The sequence below is a fragment of the Sander vitreus genome, chromosome 1 (assembly GCF_031162955.1).
Source record: "Sander vitreus isolate 19-12246 chromosome 1, sanVit1, whole genome shotgun sequence".
Classification (NCBI taxonomy): Eukaryota; Metazoa; Chordata; class Actinopteri; order Perciformes; family Percidae; genus Sander; species Sander vitreus.
Genome location: NC_135855.1, coordinates 297,925 through 319,702, shown reverse-complemented (window position 1 = coordinate 319,702; position 21,778 = coordinate 297,925). Strand labels below are relative to the sequence as shown.

The 21,778-nt window shown below is 40.5% G+C and overlaps 2 protein-coding genes across 3 annotated transcripts; one reads left to right on the top strand and one right to left on the bottom strand.

Moving 5' to 3' along the window:
* The first annotated feature begins 8,008 nt into the window (after positions 1 to 8,008).
* Positions 8,009 to 8,916, top strand: LOC144521494 (uncharacterized). Its single transcript, XM_078256043.1, has 2 exons — positions 8,009 to 8,698; positions 8,827 to 8,916. The coding sequence occupies exons 1-2, from the start codon at positions 8,009 to 8,011 to the stop codon at positions 8,914 to 8,916; spliced, it is 780 nt and encodes a 259-aa protein (XP_078112169.1).
* An 848-nt stretch (positions 8,917 to 9,764) lies between these two features.
* On the bottom strand, positions 9,765 to 21,754 carry LOC144515592 (aminopeptidase Ey-like). Of its 2 annotated transcripts, none has more exons than XM_078246996.1 (21): positions 21,047 to 21,754; positions 19,061 to 19,664; positions 17,818 to 17,960; positions 17,455 to 17,600; positions 16,882 to 17,008; positions 16,538 to 16,692; positions 16,314 to 16,427; positions 15,973 to 16,116; positions 15,648 to 15,713; positions 15,475 to 15,540; positions 14,534 to 14,706; positions 14,329 to 14,405; positions 14,091 to 14,224; positions 13,927 to 13,982; positions 13,701 to 13,848; positions 13,342 to 13,433; positions 12,598 to 12,708; positions 12,158 to 12,325; positions 11,857 to 11,997; positions 10,478 to 10,559; positions 9,765 to 10,279 (listed from the first exon to the last, which is right to left on the bottom strand). In XM_078246996.1, the coding sequence occupies exons 2-21, from the start codon at positions 19,657 to 19,659 to the stop codon at positions 10,121 to 10,123; spliced, it is 2,901 nt and encodes a 966-aa protein (XP_078103122.1). In that variant the 5' UTR covers positions 19,660 to 19,664; positions 21,047 to 21,754; the 3' UTR covers positions 9,765 to 10,120. The 2 variants fall into 2 exon arrangements, with proteins under 2 accessions (XP_078103122.1, XP_078103844.1); XM_078247718.1 differs by having other exon boundaries at positions 19,061 to 19,661.
* Positions 21,755 to 21,778: the final 24 nt, after the last annotated feature.

The window sequence follows — 21,778 nt, the reverse complement described above, 5'->3', positions numbered from 1 at the left end:
GGCCTGGCCTGGACTTATAAACCAGTGCAACAGAGCTGAGCAGCACTTAAAGCCTCCCAGTCTCTCCAGTCAGACCACAGACTCCCTCCACGCAACATGGATATCTCCCCAGTCCCTCTGCTCAACTACGGCCTGCAGTACCAGTGGTGCTACGACTCGGACCTGTCTAGCATCTCCTCCTCAGAAACCCTCTCCCCGGTCACCTCTATGGACTCCAGCCTCTCTCCGTCCTACCAGCAGCTGCCGCAGTGCACTCCTAAGGCAGCTAAGACTGGATATTCCCAGAGCCTCAAATCGTCCCTTTCTGGACGTGGCAGGAAAAGGGGCCGAGCCCCCCGGATGCGCAGCAAGCAGAGGGAGAGCGCCAGCGAAAAGGAAAAGCTGAGGATGAGGGATCTGACCAAGGCTATGCATCATCTCAGGTCCTACCTACCGCCCTCGGTGGCCCCCGCCGGACAGACCCTGACAAAAATAGAGACTCTCCGCCTCACCATCCGCTACATCTCCTACCTGTCGGCTCAGCTGGGCCTCAGCGAGGAGGTGCTGTTTCAGAGGAGGGAACAAGGAGACACCTCGGCCAGCGGCACCTCCTCACCTGACATCCTCAGCTACTTCCAGCACGCCGCCATGGGAGGACAGGATGAGGCCCAGCTGCAGAACCAGAGTCTGTACCCAGCCCAGTGTTACAGCCAGAACACCATGCTGCATTCTGGGAGCTGTAGTTTTGGAGTGGATCAGTACAGTACACAGTACATTGAAGCTCCTCAGGGAGACATGAGCATGGATGCCATCCTGCAGTCTCCGCCAGCAACACAGCCCTGCTGTCAGGTATGTGAACATTTACTCTTTTTGTTATGACACTCGAAATATGTAGAAATAACACATCTTGCATTTAAATAAAAGTACAACATGCTAATCAAATGTCCTGTTGATTTGTTTAATTCAGATGTGTGGAAAAGACTTCTGCATACCGTTGGTTCCCAGAGAGTACTGGGGTTAAACACTCCAACGCTGCATCATCATCATCTTCCAACAACAGACACAAACTACTTCTCTCTTTAACTGCCTCACTGTGAAACATGTAATTTATTGAAAATAGATGCTATTCTACGTTTTATTTATTTTGTTCTGTGAAATGTTCCATGTAAATATTGATATGTCTAACAACTATTTTTATATGTCTTTATACCACTATTTATAATAAAATATTAAAATGTCTCACGTTTTGTCATCACTCGAAGCCTTGTTCCCATGATGCAGTTCAGTTCACTTTACCTTGTGGATGTACCTGACATGACTTGAATATTAAATGTTATGTGGACATTTCCACAAAATCTATAAATTCAGTATATAGTGTTCAGCTCATAAATAAAGGTTCAGGATTAATGTCTAAGCCCCAGAAGGCCTCATTTTGCCCCGCTTTGAAAATCAGGCTGCCGATGTCCTGATAGCCTTAGACCATGAAGGCGCAGAAAATATGTGTACAAGCATAATGGCAGTGTCCAGCAGATGGCAACCTAACAGTGAAAGATATACACATTTCATTTTTTTTTTTTTTTTTTAATGTCAGATTTGATGGGTTAAAGGACCACAATGCAGTTTGAATGTGAATGTGATGAAGCCCAGGGCAAAATGCTACAGAGCGTCCTCTGCTGGTCATGAAGGCACTCTGGCACCCTACAAATCCAGCTGTGGCTTCTCATCTGGATGAAAACTTAGAAATAGAATAGAAATACACAAATACCATTAAATGGCAAGCCTCCCTATCATTTTTTTATTATGTTGTATATCATATTTTTTTTCCAGGTATATTAAAAAGAATGGGTCACTCGTAGCGACAGAGAAGTATCACCTCGGCTTTACAGAGCTTTGTAGTGAGTTTCAGCTCATTGTTTAGCTGTCCAGCCTGCAACTTTACTGAGTTGGTTCACTCTCACACTGCTCTCAAAAAGTCATTTTCACCTGCAGCAGGCAGCCTTTTCAGTGAAAAAAACTCTGAAAAGCCACTGTATAATACCTGCTCAGCACCAAACAGCAGACAGACACAGAGACTCGTGATGAACATAGTGGGGCATTTAGCAGCTGAAGAGGCAGATATTTCCCTCAGGAGTAGGTAGAGACTAAAACAGAGCTAGATATTAATCAGGTGGACAGAAACACAACTCAAAAGAATGCTGCCATTGCTCCGTAACTGCTAGATGTGTCATTTAAAAAAGATAGTTGTCAGTGTTGTAGAACTTGTTTCCACTGTGCACAGCTAGGCCACAAAATTGCTCAAGTGGTTATCTTTTGCACTTGCACATCAGAGATTGTTCATATATTATTTATTGGTAAAAGGAAGTAATTATTTGCAATTTTGCAATCAAGACATTTCAGCTTATAACTTCTATAACGGCATGTCCCAAAAGCAGCTGCAACAATAGATGCTTTCCGACCGGATAGTACTTGGACTTTTTAGAGGAAAAGTACACTTCTGAGCAGTTCTAAGAACTACTCTCCCCCAAAATCTTTTTTTCCGTTTGCATTCCCACTGGCCAAGTGGCCATAGGGACTGGTAGGAGGGGTAAGGGAGTGACACAAGCACGGCAACGGTCTTCATAGCGTCGTCACTAGACCTCAGCGTCACATACAACGACAACAAAGCAGCATGGAGGAGGCCGTACATGGCCAGCAGTGTCTGCACCTCCGCATCAGTCCACTTTTCAGAGTTCCATATTCCGTCCATTTTCGTAGTAATTCACGTAATGTTTTGCTCAACACAGACGGGGCTTTATTATACTCGGAACAGACCCCGCCTCTGCCTGCTGCTGCGCTGTGGAAGTGTGTGTGTGTGTGTGTGTGTGTGTGTGTGTGTGTGTGTGTGTGTGTGTGTGTGTGTGTGTGTGTGTGTGTGTGTGTGTGTGTGTCTGTGTGTCTGTGTGTGTGTGTGTGTGTGTGTGTGTGTGTGTGTGTGTGTGTGTGTGTGTGTGTGTGTGTGTGTGTGTGTGTGTGTGTGTGTGTGTGTGTGTGTGTGTGTGTGTGTGTGTGTGTGTGTGTGACAGCCGGCCAGCCGCAGGACACGCTTGTGGAGTTTAACTCTGAAAAGACAGTTAACCACAGGTTCCCGTTAATCTTACGATGGACATGTGTTGTGATATTTAAACAAACGAACCATCAACGGTGAAATAAAAGCCTCTTATTTACGAGAGCGGTCTGAGAGACCTCCAGCTCACAGCGAGGTGTCTGAGCATGACTGGCCCAGCGACGAGCTAGCGGCCGGGGCAGGCACCTGCTGGCTGTCGCCTCACTTCATGGAGCTTTCTCAACTCCGAAAACTTTGAAGCAAATTGTCAATTCGGCATCAATTTTCACAAGACTGCCTATATTAGAAATCTAAACAGTTCATTTCTCACCTAAAACGTTGTCAGAAGTGAAATTAAATGATGAATAAGATGGCGAAAATTGTTAAAAATGTCCCGTTGTTGGTTGTTGCTCTGTCTGCAAGTTTCCAAGTTGGTAGTGGGCGGGACTTATAAGTTCGACCAATTAAGTACACCTAGGAAAAGGGAAAAGACCCTGCTCTGAAGTAGGAGCTAAAAAAGTACGCTACTGAGGCCAGAAGAACTTAAAAATCCCCAAATTTTTCCTGTCGGAACACGACGAAGAAAGTGTTCTAGGAACGTTTAGTTCTAAGAACTGCAAAAATCCCTCCGGTCGGAAAGCCCCTCTTGTGAGAGAATAGGTTCAAATATTTTTCAAGTCTGTCTGAAAAAACAATAGTCAGGGGTCCATATAAAAACTGAACATTTTTCTTTTACTTGCTGTAATCAATGTAAGTCATATGGGGCAAAAACCCACAGCCCTCCATCCATGCAAAAATCAATATGAAGCAAATATGAGGCTTTATTAGTCTGAGTTAGGCAAATTAAATGGATATTTTCCAAGTTAGTCTTTTTAGTACAAACGTCCCTCTCTTTGTTAACATACTTTCACTGCAGTTTAATAAGAAAACACAAAGAGGGAATTTCATACTGAAAAGACTAACTTGGATACACTCGCTATATTTTTATTCGCTCAGCCTGCTGAAGCCTTATATTATCTTTAGATGAACTCATAAATACAAGACTGTGGATTCTATCACTTAAATTGAAAGAGATTCAGAAAGGGATCTCTTAATAGCCAGTATGAACAGGAGGATTGATAACAAATAAAACCATTGTTTCATTGTTTATATGGGCATCTGCCAGACTTTTGTCAGAATTTTGAACCTATCCTTCCGTATCATATCATTTCTGTATCAGCTTTTTACAGTACAACTCTTCATTGAAGCTACATGTTTTACACTGACATATTTAAACCCAAAATAATGCCATGCAGCAGTCAATCACATGGAAATATTGTGGGCGTCCTGGTGGCCAGACACCTACCATGAAGCTCCGTTTGATTCCATTAGGCGACCTGCGTGTGTGTGTGTGTGTGTGTGTGTGTGTGTGTGTGTGTGTGTGCCATGATCACAGCCCTCTGAGCCCAGTAGGGGACAATAAAGCACATCTTATCTTAACTCTCCCCCAATGTTTCCTGTCAGCATCGTTGCTGTTAATGATCTAAAAAAAAGAAACGCGTCATACTGCAGCAGGAAACACACAGGTGATACCAATATCATTAATGAGGATTCCCTGAAACTGAAGCAGCTGAATGAAAATCAGACATCGTTAATTCTACTATTGAATAAAATGGAAACACATAAAATCAATAAAACCTTTGTATTTTAGAAAATTAATTGTAAGAAAGATCCGTTGACGCTGGTTGAAAATATATTGTATTATATCATGTATTTTAGATTTTATGTTTTAACATACTGTATGTATCCAGGAAATAACACAATATTTTAAAAACAATGAGAACTACAATAACTCTACAGCAGATGATGCATGCTATAAATGTCACAGGCAAAATATATGCCATAGAGAAGTGACTTACAATCCAAAGTGAATATTACATATAAGGTAACAAGCAACATTACCAATTGAAAGCCACTGAGATACCAGCCTTTCCAGAAACATTCTAGGGATTTCCTCTCACGGTCTGAAGCATGTGAGAAGTGAGTATTCTGAGGCTTGTTCCAGAGCAGACCAAAGATCAACCTCTGCCAGAAGTTATCTAGTTTATTTAGTGTATATTTGTTAACGGGGCTCTGCAAACACAGAGGTCATTGGCACCGCTAAGTCTAGACAAAGATATAAGGTCCTCCCTGCTTTTCCCCTCTTTTCTCTCACCTGCAGCCCTAATTACCTGCTAGCGCCAACAGAGAGGGCTTTAATATTCATAGATAAGTGTGGATCTGCATGGCAGGCAAAGAAAATTAGGCCCAAGTGTTTAGTTTGCCACATACATGCAGTTCATTTGATATGCAAGCAGCAAACCTAATATACTCACTTAAGTCTTTCATCACAGAAAAGCTAATAAACTCTGTGGCCTAACAGGATTTGGGATGAAAGGGTTAGCACTGCTGTGCTGATTATTCACTCATTACATGTGAGTAAACACGGTCAGAGCTTAATGTGGATTAAGGGAAGACAGAGCATCTCTATCATCAGCCTGAGAGGGAAAGAAAAAAGCTGACAACTGGGGAAACTCTGCGGAAGGTTTGTAATGGAAAATAATAATCAGTTTGTCATTTGAAACAAATAGAATTTCCACAAAAATATACACAAATAAATGAAGAAAATGAAATAAAACTGAAAGGATCCCATCTGTAAAAACTTTGTCAAACTTTAATCAACCCAATTCTAAAGTGTTAGAATTAGTTGCTGTCAGCCATTTTATATGGTATCACTCTTTATTAGATGAACCTAATTTGAATGTGCTCATATTAAAAAAAGTGACCCATATGTCACAGAGAAACAGGTTAGTACAGTAGGAGGAAAATGACAATTGTATATGTAACAAAAACAGATATGTTACAACAACAGAAATATAAATGCTGAGTTGCTGTTACCAGTGACTCGTATTATCATGTCACATAAAGTAATGATGTAGGGGGGTTAAAGGTCACTGTGGGAACTAGTCCTTGGGTCAGCTGTCAAGTCTGGTGTCACCTAACACACTCTCCAACTCAAGACAAATAAAAAAACAGCTTTAGCCAAATAACTTTTAATACCATTTAGAAATGTTGCTTTGGATATTTTTCCTAAATCAGATGTCTGTTTTTGTTGCATAACTGAGGTGGCAGAGATCTGTGTGAGACTGGTTCACACGTCCTGCTCATGGTTTCACCTCTGCTGCAGAGCAGGAGTCAAATGTGACGCGGCGGTTTGTGGGAACAGTGCTCGGGACGCAGATCCACAGTCGACACCTGGCCATCAAATCCAGTGTTGTCCGTTGATACCTTCAAAAATAAAAAAATAAAACCTACTGTTCTATGAAATGAATTGTGTGCATGAATGGAAGACACATCGTTATGCAATTAGTAAAGTTATGTGATTATGCAAAAATGATTGCAGCATGGCAGCAAAAGAAAACATAAAAACACAATAGGAGAAATGAATATTCTTGTTTCGAACATCTAAATTCCGATACCAACTAATCACTGAGGTCAGACTGATTTGATTATAAAGGCAAAAAAACCTGCTGCTGTAAATATAAAGTACTATAAAGTTACAAAGCAAATATACATTAGAAGACTGACAACATGATGCATCTTGTCTTCATCTACACAAAGAATTATGATCACTCGTCTTCACCTTCACTTGTTTATTTTTATGTAAATCTTCTCTGCCACCAATCTTTGCCAGTATTAAGTACTTCTCTCCAATATCATAGTTCCACAATTACATAGAAATTAATGGCTTATTTGTAATGTTGCAATCTAGAAAATGAAGATTATATTTTATTTAACCAGGTAAGTCTGAGGTTGGAAACCTCTTTTGCAAGGGAGGCATAATAAGGCCTAATGGAAGACACAGTTTGGTCCAATTCCTCAGATATAAAATGTGTTGGTAGTTATTGGTTGTGCACATTCTTCCAGTGCGGATCGGGTTCCCATGCCAGTGAGGCCTACTGCTGTCCAAACAGGACGAGGTGTAAACTCCTCACACTTCACAGCTGCCCCGGCCGGCACACTTCTTCAGCCTGACCTCATAAAGAGAGGACACCAGAGCAGAAAGAAAGAAAGAGCAGCACTAACGAGATGCAGAACTGCTAAATTAACTCCAATCAAACTACACAACTTCAGAAAATGATTTATCATAAAAGGATTTATTGTCATGTAACTAGCCCTTATGAGGAATTTTCCTTGGTTGTTGGTGCAACATATTAAACGTTCACATGAAATAAACAAAAAATAAATACAGAAACAAATAACACTTAGAACTATTTAACATTAAGAACAAAAAGGCTGTATGGATTACTGCAGCATTAATTATGTGCTGTTAATCAATGTTAATTGATTAACAGTCAATTTCAATATGCATGAATAATGATGATGATGGGACATAGCATTGACGACTGTATTTCACTGAACCTGAAACCTTACAGTTTCAGGGCTTATTCTTCATTTACTCTGCCATTCATGAAAAAAAGTGATATTGGATATTCTGGTAACAAGTCATCTGGCAGCTTCCAGTCACAGGCCATGACACTTCAACATTCCTAATGAAAGATTCCTCAGGTTCAGAGACAGACCTAGGTACAAGCCCTGTCATGGCAGGGTCATGTTCCCAGGCTGCAGGAGTGCGTACTACTTTATGATGCCTGTGCGAGCAGCCAGGTCACACCTTGTCCTGGAGCTTGCATGTTTCCCATGGGACCCCCTGGCCTAGGTGTCAGCCCTGCTCCCAGAGCTTCTTAGGACCAGAGGTGGCTGCTGGAGGTGCAACCTCGCACCTCCCACCTCATATATTGAGCAGCCTCCCTGGTCCTCCTCACTATCCTCTGCCTGCCTCACCAGCAAGACACTGACCACTCACTGCTCAGGAAAGAGCTTACAACCACAGCACCGACTACAATTACGACTACAACAGCTGCAGCTATGGAGGTGTCCTACTGCTCTCCTTTCCAGCTCCAGGACAACTCTTTCCTGTTTGACTGTGAGTCCCTGCTGGACAAATCCTATGATCCTCTTGCCAATGATCCAGCCTTGGACCCTGGTTACTTCAGCGCTGGCAGCAGCCTGTCTCCCACCTCTTCTGTGGACTCCTTCTGCTTCTCCCCTACCTCCCTCCAGGCTGCTGGAAATGAACAAAACATTTTGGACAGTTTTGTCTTTAAAAGCCCTGCAGCGCCTCGTCTTACCAACGAGACACAGACTCTGCCCTGCTCAAGATCCTCCAATCCAATCACCTCCACCACAAAGAAATCCAGATCCAGGTATCCGGGGAAGAAGCGCCAGACAGCCAGCGAGAGAGAGAAGCTGAGGATGAGGGATCTGACTAAGGCCCTGCAACACCTCAGGACGTACCTGCCGCCCTCAGTGGCACCAGCCGGACAGACCCTGACCAAGATCGATACGCTGCGCCTCACCATCCGCTACATCTCCTACCTGTCGGCTCAGCTGGGCCTCAGCGAGGAGGTGCTGGAACAGAGGTCATCAGGTTTTGTGGAGCAGCCCCAAAACCTCAGTCAGTCACTGGGTCAGCCAACAGCCAGCTACAGCCCACAAGAACCAGACTGTAATTCCATGAGCACAGCCCAGCTGTCCTCTCTGCAGCACTCATATCAGGTATGTTCATATCGTGGTCATACAATTCCACAAATTTCATAGCTTTTAAGCTAAAGACAATTTGCTTTACAATGATCTTGTGCAACAGTTGAATGAGTTCCTAACCAAAAACTGTTTTCTGTTGTCAGGTTTCAAATGGAGTTTGCTTCACCAGCGAGCAGTACTGGATGCCACAGCAGCAGCAGCTTCAAAATGCAGCCTTCTCTGGACAGTGCTGAGAGATATGGCCATCAATCCATTCAACTATTCTCATTGCAACAATGACTTTGAACAAAATTTATGGACAAAACTTGTCATTTTTGTTATTTTGAACAAAATATATTTATATCCTTTTTGTGGTTTTTATATAGAATTGTATATTTATTGAGCTTTCACAATGTGAACAGAATAAACATTATTCATCAAAAATAACCCTTGAGTTTGTTGCATTCATTCAAATGGGTTTGTTGTTGGTTTTCTATTTCTATTAAGTCCTAAAGGAAAGACCCCCACTGAGAGAAGTGGCAGCTGAACTAGGACCAGTTAATTGGCACCTTTTTATATCCTGTGTAAACACGGCTGGTGGTTGAGATCATGAAAGAAACCTTGTGATAAATAACTGGCCCTGGATTAAGAATCTTGGCCAATAATGCTGATGAACTGGTTTTATTTTACTCCCAGTTCTGATTGTCACTTCCTGTTGGAAGATGTTACTCTGCAGTTATATGACCAAGAACTTAATATGGCCAATAATGTCATTAAAGATGGCTGGCTCACTTTGTCCAATGAATTTTTACACTGTTGCTATGTCAATACTGCTATCTGTGTTGTTGCTGAGATGCCTGGAGTGGCTATATTTAATAACTGAAACTTTGTGGACATATATTTCCAGGCATTTTACATTTCTACGGGATTTGTTTTCCCTGCAGTGCTTTTAGTCTTGAAACACAAACTGTGCTTACAACCTTTTAAAAATCCCCAGGGTGGTCTTAGATAATGTTCTCTGTCTTCTTTGTGTTGCTCCCTTCAGAAGAGCTAAATATCCAAGCTCATTCGAAGTACTTTTTGAACGTGGAGGTACAAAATGTCACAACTTCACATGGCTTTTATTTAATTAGACTGGCATCCACAACATATGCAAAACATATGGGGATGCAGCCTGCTAAGCACAGACTATCACACTTTTGTCATTTAGTCAAAATCTTTAAATTCCCCTAAAATTCTTCTAATGTTGACAGTACGTACAGTATTAAAACATATTGTCCACATACAAAACTAGATTTTGGTATGAAATATCTTTATCCATAAAAATTCATAATCAAAACTTTACCTTTAAAAAAGCTCCATCAGATTTAGAACATGTATACATTTGGTTCCAGCTGGAGTAAAACAATCTCATTTATTCAAAAACATTTAAAAACTTTAGCATTAAACATTAGAGCATTAAACGGGAGAAGAAGCTTCACTTTGGAACCATTTAAGCACCTGATCCTTGTTCATGGCCACCCAGTTCATGTTGGCCTTGGTTCTCTCCAGCGCCTGCTCAAGAGACGTGGCGGCCGAGCCTAACTGCCCTGCGTTGTCTTCTTTGAACTGCAGCAACTGGGTATTAACAAAACATAGGATTAGGATATAAGAACATTTTCTTCACCATGTAACATCACATTCATGCTGGTACCGTACCTGATGCACGGTACCTTGCGAACATTAGTCTAGTTACATATATTCATTTACTCACAAATTGTCAATGTGAAATAATATGTCCTAAAGAAAATGACACAATTATTGGAGAAACTGCACCTGCTTGTACTCAAACTCAGAGGAGAATCGTTGGGTCACTTCATTAATTAGTTCTCCAAAAGAAATTGATCCACCACCATAGCTGAAGAAAAGGGAAAAACAAGACACGCTTTGATCATTTTGCAAACAACTACAGGCTGTCTAACCAAACCAAAATCAGCATGCTAACATGCTCACAGTGACAATGGGGGTCATCCCTATGTTCCCACGGTCCTCAATGTAAGAGATCGGTAAGGGCGATCTTTACAGTTCAAATTGCAAAAGAACGAAGGGAGAAGGATATTTCAAAACAGTTTGAATAGTAAAAATCCATTCAACCACTGTGGAGATATAAATGTCTTCAGTAAAGAAAACAATCTGCCCGCAAATTTGAGGGGGTAGGTTTCAAGGAGTATAGCATCAGTAGGCAACAATCTGTAGGTGATTTCAACATAACTGACCCATGGAAACATACATTACACATTTAACATAAAAGTGAAAAGCATTGCTGAGAACATAAACCCCTTTGAAAGGTCTCCTCAATGTGTCATATTAAGGCGATATTGAGCTGGGAAACATAGGACCCTGGGGACATAGATATGATCACTGACAATTCTAACATGCTGGTGTTTAGCAGTTATAATGTTTACCATGTTTTAGCATGACAGCGTGTTAACATTTGCTTCATAAAAGAGGATCAGAGGTTGAAGAGAATGACATCAGTTCTGCAGGTATTTGGTCATGAACCAAAGTATTGGACAAAGGACAAACAATGGCGTTAGAAGAAAAGTCAGAGGATTACTAAAATCATCAGGATTCATCATCTGGGTACTGTAGATATCCATTAGTAGTTATAGATAAGGACCAACACTACCAGAATAAAAATCCTTCTTTTGTCTCCATAGCAGCATGTTTAACCCTGACATCTAGCGGCTGAGTTTACTGTGACTAGGCCTGTAACAATTATTAATTGTCAAATTTTTTTTTTTTACATAATCGCTGTTTCTTTGTTTAACCGCAATTGCTGACATTAGCTAAGGTCCTAAGGGATATGACTGTTAAGGGTTACTGTCAATTGTATGTTCATTTAAGGAAAAAATACAGTGTTGGTATGGCATGGTTTACTTCATAGGCTGTGTACTTGTGTTATTACATTATCTGGGTCACATAACAGTGATATAACTGAAATATGTATCCTGGGATTCATTCTAAACTTTATTTATTTGAAAACGTAATACATAAATAAATATTTTTAAATTTGACTGAAAGAGACAATTATATTGTTAATCGCAATTATCTCTGAGACAATTAATTGTACAGTTAAATTTGGAATTGTTACAGCTCTAACTGTGACATTACCAGTTGACGGCACATACATGTGTGCATCAGGGAAAACTCACTCATTGAATAGGTGGTCCCATTTGGCTCTGACAAAGTCCCATGCCAGGGGTTGACCGATGGAGTTATGAGCTATGGAAATGATGGTGGAGGTGGCATCCTGCTTACGGATCTTCTTTGGGTCCAGACAGTACTCCAGATACCTGAAACACACACAGTGAGAACAAAAACCTAATGTGTTTGCTTCTGCAAGGGTTTGATCCTGCAGTGACCATTAAAAAAAAAAAAATCTAAGTAGAGAGGGACCTTAAGATGACCAATAGGAGAACAAACATTATTCAACATGACGTCAGTATTACTGACCTGTTCAGCAGCCAGGGCTGTTTGGTGCAAGACAGAGCAGACATCAGTTTATCAGCCTCCGAAGCAATGGTGGCGTTCTTGTACATGGACCAAGCAAAGTCCCACTCATTCACTCCTCCTGCTGCAATCGCACTGCAGTACACTGTGTACTTCAAGTTGGCACTAATGCTGAAACGATTGATGAAGATGACAGAGAGTTAAAGGCAATGACAGCAGTGGCTAGGGAAGGAATCAGGTACAGTAGGTTGAGTGGACAGCAACAAAAATTCTTGAATTAAAAGAAAACAACTACTGCATTTAACAAGTTTAGGAAAAATTTACAAAACAATATCTAAAATGACCTGAAAATTAGGAAGACTGGAAGAAGGTTAGTAAGTGAAATTAAAAGAGTATGAGGAAGAAAGAATGAAAGAAAAGGAAAGCGCAGGGTGGGACCGTACTTGTTTTTAGCTGGATTGTTCATCCACTCTCTGAACCAGCCAGTGGTCAGCTCCTCACAGCCTTCCACTCCCGTGCTGCAGGCCTTAGAGATGGCATTCACCTGGTTGTACCTGGACAGGGACGTGAGATGATACAAGGGTCAGGAGAATGTTTGAGGAGGGTCCACCTGCAGACCTCACATCGACCCAGATCTTGGAAGAGAGTAGGGTCTACATGAATGAGATGGGTCATTTTATTTTACCAGATTTGAAAACGGTCCCAAGCCTCTAAGTAATTTTAATGTAATGCTTTTTTGAATGTTTTTATTAGTAAATATTATTTCTTATTGTGTGAAAGAAATTCTCTGATGAAGACTGATTATGAAGTTATATTGGGCCAGTAATACCTGAACATTTCACACTTTAGCTTTTTATGGATTTTTATTTAACTTATAGTATAGTTTTTACACAGAATCTACTGTTACCTTCTCATTTTGAACAAAAATGACTTAAATTAACTGTAACAGTAGTAGCCTATATGTTATTATGCCTTTGAGGAGATATAATATATTTCCGTCAAGATAAGAGTAAATGGAGTGAACACATTAAAGAGATACAGTGTGGAGAAAGTTATGTGAGGTACAGCTTGGGAAGAGTTTTATGAGAGGATGAGTAGACACGCACACACGCACACGCACACACACACGTGTGTGTTGAAACACAAACAGACATTGTTTAAAACAGACAACATGTTAACATCCTTACTGGTCCGTGTGCTTTTCTGGGATCTTTGTCCAGTTGACAGTGAGCTCTTTGAAGTAGTTAAACAGAGGGGTGACCTGTTTCTTTAGGTAAGCCTGAGGGATGAAGATGTTCACGTTTTGTTAATTTGAAGTATTGTTCGAAAAGAGAAAATGTGACATGGGTTATATTCAATTTGCATTGCATATGATTTCCAGGTATATTTTTCCATGATTATCCAATCTGTATTTCTTCGTAAACACTTTTACTCTGCTGTTGTTTTTGTTTGTTTGTTTGTTTGTTTGTTTTTTTTTGGGGGGGGGGGAATCAGTCGTGTTAAATTATTTAATAAGCATAACAAATGTTGACCATTCATCGCATACCTGCATGGGTCCATACACTTCACTGCGGTCAAACATCAGGAAGAAATAGTTCAAGTTGCGACTGGCTGTCTCCCAGGGTATGTATTCAACTTCTTTATTGAGGAACTTGGTAGTCCTCAGAGCCAGAGTTGTGTCCACCAGCTTTGCCCTGATTAAGGCACATACAATTGCTCAGCTCTCTCTTTCAATATTTAACAACAAAGCTTTGTAAAAAATATGGCTTTACCTTGCGAGGTTAAAAGCATCGTCGATAATTTGAGCTCGGTTGATCACTGGAATATCCTGAAAAGTAAAAAAGGAATTGAGTTTGGGGGCTTCGATAGTCATTTAGTCACACTGCAGAAGTAAACATTATAAACATATAAACATATACCACATACAGTGTTGTACCTGATGTTTGGAGCTCAGCTTGGTGAGTAGACGCACCCAGTTTTCAGGGTCGTAGTTGACTCTGTAGAAGCCCTTCATATCTACATTGGCCACCAGCCAATCATTAGCACCAAGAGTCATGTTTGTGTTTGTTGCTGTTTGGAGATTTTTTAAAATTAAAAATGAGAAAAAAATATCTTGTTGTATTGTGTTCATCATTTTTGCAATGCTCTGAACGTACATCTGAAATAAATCTTACCTTCTTTGTTAAGAAGCCAGTACTGCTGTTCCACTCCACCAGTCTTAATCCATGTAATTGGGACAAACCACTCATAACTAGAGTCGCATCCATCCAGCCATACATATAATAAACACACAGTATACAGAGATAGCAGGCAGGGGTTCAATATGACCACATAGGCTACAGTATATTCAGCATATAAAACATTAAGAATGTTTCCTACTTGTACACTGAGGGTGTGTCCACGACAGAGTCTGGGTCCAACAAGAAATGATTCTGGGTGATTCTTCCAGTCTTGGTGTTGATGGTGACCACTGGGAACCCCATCTGTAGTATCCACCGGTTCATGATAGTCTCTACAGAGTGATGCAGCATTATGCCGGATTCATCCACTGCCTGATAAGAGCAAATATTAGTAATAGTTTGACTCTTTGTTGCTCCCTGCAGAGGAATTATACTTTATATATATTTCTTTAAGGTGTCGTGACCTTTTACCTGATCTCAGAACTGATTTATTCTGGTGTTAACCATTGATCATTGAGTCACAATAAATAACATTCATTCTACAAAAGTTTAAAGCGAGCCTACATATCTTTTGTTGAACAGCAGCCATTGTGGTCACATGTGACAAATACAGTATAATGCTAATAGCTAAAGTGTACAGTAGCACAAGTAGAAAAGACAGAAAATGACTGGTAATGTCAGTTACACAGAAACACCTACATAAAGTTTGCTAACAACAGCTAACATTAGCCACCTTAAGCTACTGGTCATACCAGAAGAGAACAAGTTAGCCACTAGCAAAGAGCCAGATATTTGTGTCAAGAATTGGTGGAGACCAAAAACAGAGCTAACAGGAGAGGGAATATTAGACTTACATTTTTTGGCGTATAGAAACAAAAGTCCAAATGAATGCTAATGTTTGTCTGCCACTGGATGTTTAAATGGGCAACTGTTTGCTAAGAAGTTAGCCTGTTTTGTGTTTACATCTTGTTACACTGCCCTTAAGTGGCCAAAAAATCGTTGACAACTGCATAAACATAAATTTATAGATAATGCACAAAGGTTAAACTAAGGGGTTGAAGGCATTTTCTAGTAGGCCCTAGTAAGTTTAGCACTCTGTTTTATGGAAATCAAGCAGTCATGATAATGGTGTTATCTTACCATTTGCAAGTGTCTCCAGAGGTCTGTGTAGACTGTGTTCTTATACTTGAACTCCTCTAAGTATGTCTGCAGACAGATAATAACCCATTGGTTATACTCTATGCAGGTCATTAAAACGCTGATATGACAACATTAACAAAATACAAAAACAAAACCTAATTAGATGTATTCACCTGGAGTCCTTTTGAAAAGACGGCCTCAGTGATAAACTCTGAGAGCATCCTAAGGACAGCAGCTCCCTGTAATAACACACAGGAGAATATTAGCAATTTTAGTGGGTGAAATATCTGATGGGACCAAATACAGCATTCTGTTAATGAGGATCAGTAATTCATTAGTACTTTAATTCTTAGGTCCATTAGGGTCACTCGAGAAAAGAGAACGTTTAATTCATCCTTTTTTGTTTAGTGGAGTTTAACATCTTGTCTAGTGGGGCTTGAAGAGAACAATACATTGGGGTTAGGAAGTTGGGGAGTGTTACCCTCAATTATACCACACCTTGCTGTATGTGATGGAGTCAAACAGTGCACTGATGTCCTCTGGGTTCAGGATGTCCTCCTCTTTGGACGAGAGGGGATGGGAGGAGGCCAAGGCATCCACAGCCATCACACCAATGATCTCATTCAAAACTATTAAATCTTTCTGGAAAATGCACAGAGAAATGTTTGTATTTTGCATTGTGGCATGGTCGTACACATTTAGCAATGAACACATTAACATTATTTCTATATCCAATTTTATCAGGTCTCTGCTCAAGCAATTTAAAAAGAGGTCCATTCAGTATATTCAGCAGGTATATTCTCGGCTTGGATGTATTTCTTCAAGAAAATAAAACTCACCATATTCCACGTTGGTTCAACATAGTTGGCTCCAAGATAAGAGACATAGGTGGCAAACCCCTCATTGAGCCACAAGTCATTCCACCACCGTGTGGTCACCAAGTTCCCAAACCACTGAGAGCACAGAGCTTCATTTTATTGGCAGGTTTTTTGAAACACATTTCAAAGCCAAACACAAACTGTCAAAAATATGATTGGCAGTACACCACTGAATGTCCTAATACCATATGAGCGAGCTCATGCGAGATGACTGTTGCCACCCACTCTTTGTCTCCATTGGATGACACGCCAGGATTATATAAGAGGGCTGTTTCTCTGTAGGTGATCAGGCCCCAGTTCTCCATGGCTCCAGCACTGAAGTCAGGAAGAGCGATCTGGTCTAAAAAAAGATTACAGAGTCAATACAGGTCTTTTTTTTTTACTGCTGGCTGTACATTTTCAAAAATGTAAAGCAAAAATATAAGCAGTTTGTACACACAAAATCAATACATAAAGTAAAAGTGGTTAGTAGTACTTATACAGTAGGTTATTCACTGTCCTTGTGTTAGTCTGTGTGTGTGGTTCCTACCAGACTTGTTCAGGGGGTAAGGAGACTTGTAGTAGTTCTCAAAGAATGTTAGTATGGGCCCAGTCTTCTCCAGTGCATAATTTCCCTGGCCCTCCTCTATAGCCTTCCTACGAGCCCAGATCCTGATCTTGACAAAAACAGTGCTTTAGTAACCAGACTGAAAAAATGGTACAGAGAGTTGAGCTGAGCTTGGAGTCCAGCAGAGGGCAGCGTAAAAACATTGCGACCAACAGGGCAGAGCAGCAAACACCAGACGAGCCAACAGCTCGTGTTTGTATTGGTAGCTGAAGTCGTAGTAATAGTTATAGTAGCAGTGATTTGTAAAACTGCATTTATAACTGATAACAAATTGTGATTGAAATTACTTCAATCAATCATACAGTTAACTAACACAAAATGTTAAATCAGAAGCACAAATACACAATGATTTAAGTAATACCACCATATGATCTAGTCATACCTTTCAAAGTATGGGTTACACAGCTAGTGTCCTGTAATAGCATGGTTCATTCCAGTTCATTAAGTGTTCAAAGACCATTTCCATTTGTGTGGTAAGATGTTATAAATAATTACCAAAACGTCTGCATGTGGATTTGTTGTGTTCATTGTGAATGTAAAATCACACACAACAAAAGCCAGCAAGTAGGTTGACATAATCTCTGTCGGTTCAAAACGTGTCTGAATTAAATTGTGTCCATCCAAAGTGATGTTAACAGGGTCTGTGTGGGGGGAAAGACAGCAGCACATTAATTATAAATTAAGAAATTACATATTATAAGCTCATTGTATGAATATAGTACATCATAGACAATTGGACATATCAAAATGTAATTGAGGTAAGGTACGTTATAACACTTTTATTATTATTTTGTTTAGGGTTACTAGGAAACATTCCACATGTAAAATATTGCACTAGACACTGAGAGAAGAACTTGCCGTAGTTCATGGCGTTGGACAGAGCCACCGTCCCATGGGGGTGAATGAGAGTCATGTAGAAGACAGCTTTCATTGCGGGCTCATCGAAGCAGGGGAAGGCTTTCCTGGCATCCGTTGGCTGCATTTGAGTCGTGGCAACAACTCTGACAATAGCAGATATGAAAACGTATAATTATCACCCACATCAAACGTCAAATGAACCCTCCACATATAAGCCGTGTTCAATGTCTTCTAGTAGTGCATTGTTTTTACCCACTTCCTTCCTTCTTTTTCGTTTCTCCCTCATTGTTGTCGGAATGTCAAGAATAAATATCAGCAACTCATTGAAAATGGGTGTGAACTTGTTTTTTAACTTGACAGCAAAATGACAGCAGGTGCTTTTCCAGTAAAAACTTCACTTCAGGATTCAGCATGTCTTATGGTTGCAGTAAATTATTTCTATTGAGGCTTAGTCATCACTGTCATTTGGTGGTGTTTTTTTTTTATATAACTGGAATATTTATATTCTGTTCCTTTGCAGTGTAGCTCCTGTAAACATGGAGGGAACCCTGAGTGATCCAGGGGACCCATAGTTAAACAAGTGCACTGGAACAGGGATTATAAATAACGCAGAAGAATAGTGAAATGATTAAAAAATGTCAGCAGGAGCTGTATAGGCATTGCTGTGTCCCACAGTTTCTTTTTTGATACAACCAATAGAAATCACCTACATGACAATATTTAAAGTCCTACACATTGTGGAATATATGTAAAAATAACTAAAGTTGGGTTTCTTTTGTAAAGCATGCTGTTGCATCCTGGACTGAACATAATCTAAATTCAACAAATTACTGATATTGCAACCACATCCATGCATTCTTTTTATTCTCCTATACACAAATTTGATCTACTAAACTAGTAATGAAATAATGAGTAAGGTACCTTGTTATTAATAGTCCAACATATTTACATTTTAAATAACATACAGAGACATTTAAGGGAAATACACATATGCACTTTGTTGCTTCACTTTCTCTAAGGCATCAGTCTTCTCATCAAACTCTCGGCAAAGTAAGGGAATGTGCATTTCCCGAAAATGCTGAATTATGTCTTTAAAGTGAAGCTCTGGTTTAAGTGCATCTGTTTAAATAACATTACTACATATTACTTTTTACACTGTATATCCTCACTGTGGTATAATTCTCTAAACTAAACTGAGATGTTTGAAACCAATTAAATTAAATAAAAAAAGAGAATATCATACTTTATCACTCCATCGTCTTTGTATTCACTCCTGTAGAATCCTCCCAGGTCATCAGCCAGCTCTCCAACAAACTCGGTAAAAAGTGTATATGTGCTGCCGGCCTTCAGTGGGCTGTTGAGCTGGACCACCAGGTACTGGGTGGGAATCTCCAGCCAGGACTTTTTCAGGCTGGGCACAGTGGCTCCATCAAGGTCCCCCAATACGGCTTGGTGTCCCTCGAAGCTAGTGAGGTTCAGCTTGTTAGAGTGGATGATGATGAGGTCGGTTTCCTTCACACATTTGAAGACCACAATGGAGCGTCCTTTGAAGAGGTACATGCCGTCTGCGTTGGGCTCCAGCCTGGGCCACAGGGTGACATTGTAGGAGACAGGAACAAGGGAGTCTGGAAGTCTGTAGCGCTGCCAGGGCTCCTTGGGGGTGGAGGGTGTGGTGGGGCTGGTGGGGCTGGTGGGGCTGGCAGTATTTGGAGGTGTCACTTCATTCTTTGTCTTCTCCTTAGCGTAAACCACAGACAGGCCTATGATGGTGGCCACAGCACTGATGGCTGCAACCACACAGGTTACTGCCACTGCTTTGCTGATGAAGAGGCCTTTCCCCATGTCTCCTCCAGAAAAAAAGAAGACAGAAGGAGGAAAGTGATCGCTATTTATGCCCTGCCTTACTGTTAGATACATCCCAAAGTTAATGGTCAATTTCCTGGGTGGGAAAAACAGCTGAATGTCCGAAACATTGAGCTGTAAAAAGTCCTTGAGATAAGAGAGTCCTGTCTAATCTATGAACTTTATACCTGCATAATGGCTCTGAATAAAGGCCCTCTTTAGAAGCTGGTCTAGTTCATTTCAGTACTGTGAATTGTGTGGTATAGTAGAACAGAAGCATCACCATTCAACTGAGCAAGGTGAAGGCTGATGAATCCGACAGTCAGGCACGTCTTATTACATTATTTAGGCAGCTTGTGACCAGGAGGTCGCTGGTTCAATCCCCAGACCGACAGGATAAAATCTGGGTGTGGAAAGTGAAAGAGCAGCGCTTTTTTCCTCCCTCATCACCACCACTGAGGTGCCCTTGAGCAAGGCCCTTAACCCCAACTGCTCCAGTGGAGCTGCTCAGTGGCAGCAGATCATACTGTGGTTGTACTGGGCAGCTTCCAGGTATGAATGTGGAACTGTTGCAAATGAGATTTTGTTCTCAATCGACTTACCTGGATAAATAAAGGTTAAATTAAAATTACCAGAAAACTGTGATTTCCACACCCTTTTCTGCACTGGTTTATTTATTGGTATCCTCACATAAGCATCATTTCCTCTTCCAAGGCCGTGTTAAAACTTACATCAGAACTGCATGAAAATCACATTCATTTTTCAAATGAGGGTTCCAACAAAATAATGCACAGTAGTTTGGGCAAAAACAGGTTTTACTTTTTGTAGCAAAGCCATGCACCATCATCCACTGACACACCGCAAGTGACCAATCAAATACATGCAAGTGCCCATTCGGGGTAATTACTTCGTAATGGGAACATCATTATTCTAGTGTCTAGCTTGCTAATTGTTGAGGAGGATAAAATACGTGTAACAGTGTAGTTAATCTGTCTCATAGTATTAGAAAACACAGTATTTTGATGTGTAATAAGCCTTTAAATTCATGTATCTATCTCTCAAACTGGCGTTTCTGGTATCATATTTAATTATCTCGGATACCCCACCAACCAAGACCCTTGCATTTTTTTAACACAGGTATGTTTTTTCGGTCTGAATGCCTAAAAAAAAGTGCCAAAGCACTCCAAAGATCCACAGCACATGTCGACAAACAGCATTTCACACTAAAATGCAATATGATGCAATGACATTAAACCAATTCTGCTTTTTGTTTTTTGTACCCTGCCCTGTAAAGTGACATTGAGTCCATGAAAAGCGCTATACAAATTCAATTTAAACTAAACAATTCAAACTTTAATTATTATTCCTCCTTCATATTTCTTCTTACCTTGTATTTAGTTACTTTTGACTGGATTCAGTGGCCTGCACCAGGTCGCTCAGTTGAAAATGTGTCCTGAAAAGCTTTCCCCAGCAGATCCAAATTAAGTCTTTCCAAATAATGCAGCAGGATATTGCACAATCATCAAACACAGAATATAGTCATCAACTCCTGTGTCTGGTCCTAAACTTGAGGCTTGTCTTGAAGATGAATCCAGTTTGGTAATTTTCTTCATATATATATATATAATTCTATTTCATTGTACGGATTTTAGCACATACCATGTCCCATGCTAGCTGATATGATGCAGGATAAGAATTCTTAGTACATTTTGGAACAACAGGATCTGCTTTTCGTACTCATGTTCCAACATGTTTAGCTTGTTTGACCTCTTGTTCAAGCCTGAGCCCAGACACCTGGGTGACGTCACTTAGGTAATTTTCTCAAGAGCCACAGAAAACATCACACAACTGTTTTCACAACCTGTGCAGTACTCACCGTGACTGATAGATTATCTTTGACAGCGAGCCTCTTTAACCCTTTTATTATTTTCAACTTTATAGAGGTCATAAAAAGTCTGTAAAACTGCTTAGCAGCTCATGTTGTAACCTTAAACTGTCACAACTTGTGTTTAGAACAGGCTGTAAAGAGAAAAGTTTCTTACTCATCTTTATGAAGCGTAAGATTTCCTGTAAGATTCCATTTCCAGTATTTGATAGAAATCAGACAGCATGACAGGAC

Coding starts and splice junctions, on each gene's coding strand:
- LOC144521494 (XM_078256043.1), top strand. CDS start 8,009: ATGGAGGTGTCCTACTGCTCTCCTTTCCAGCTCCAGGACAACTCTTTC. Junction 8,699..8,826: donor CTCTGCAGCACTCATATCAG/GTATGTTCATAT, acceptor TTCTGTTGTCAG/GTTTCAAATGGAGTTTGCTT.
- LOC144515592 (XM_078246996.1), bottom strand. CDS start 19,659: ATGGGGAAAGGCCTCTTCATCAGCAAAGCAGTGGCAGTAACCTGTGTG. Junction 16,428..16,537: donor CGCATGAGCTCGCTCATATG/GTATTAGGACAT, acceptor CTGTGCTCTCAG/TGGTTTGGGAACTTGGTGAC. Junction 16,117..16,313: donor TTGAACCAACGTGGAATATG/GTGAGTTTTATT, acceptor TGCATTTTCCAG/AAAGATTTAATAGTTTTGAA.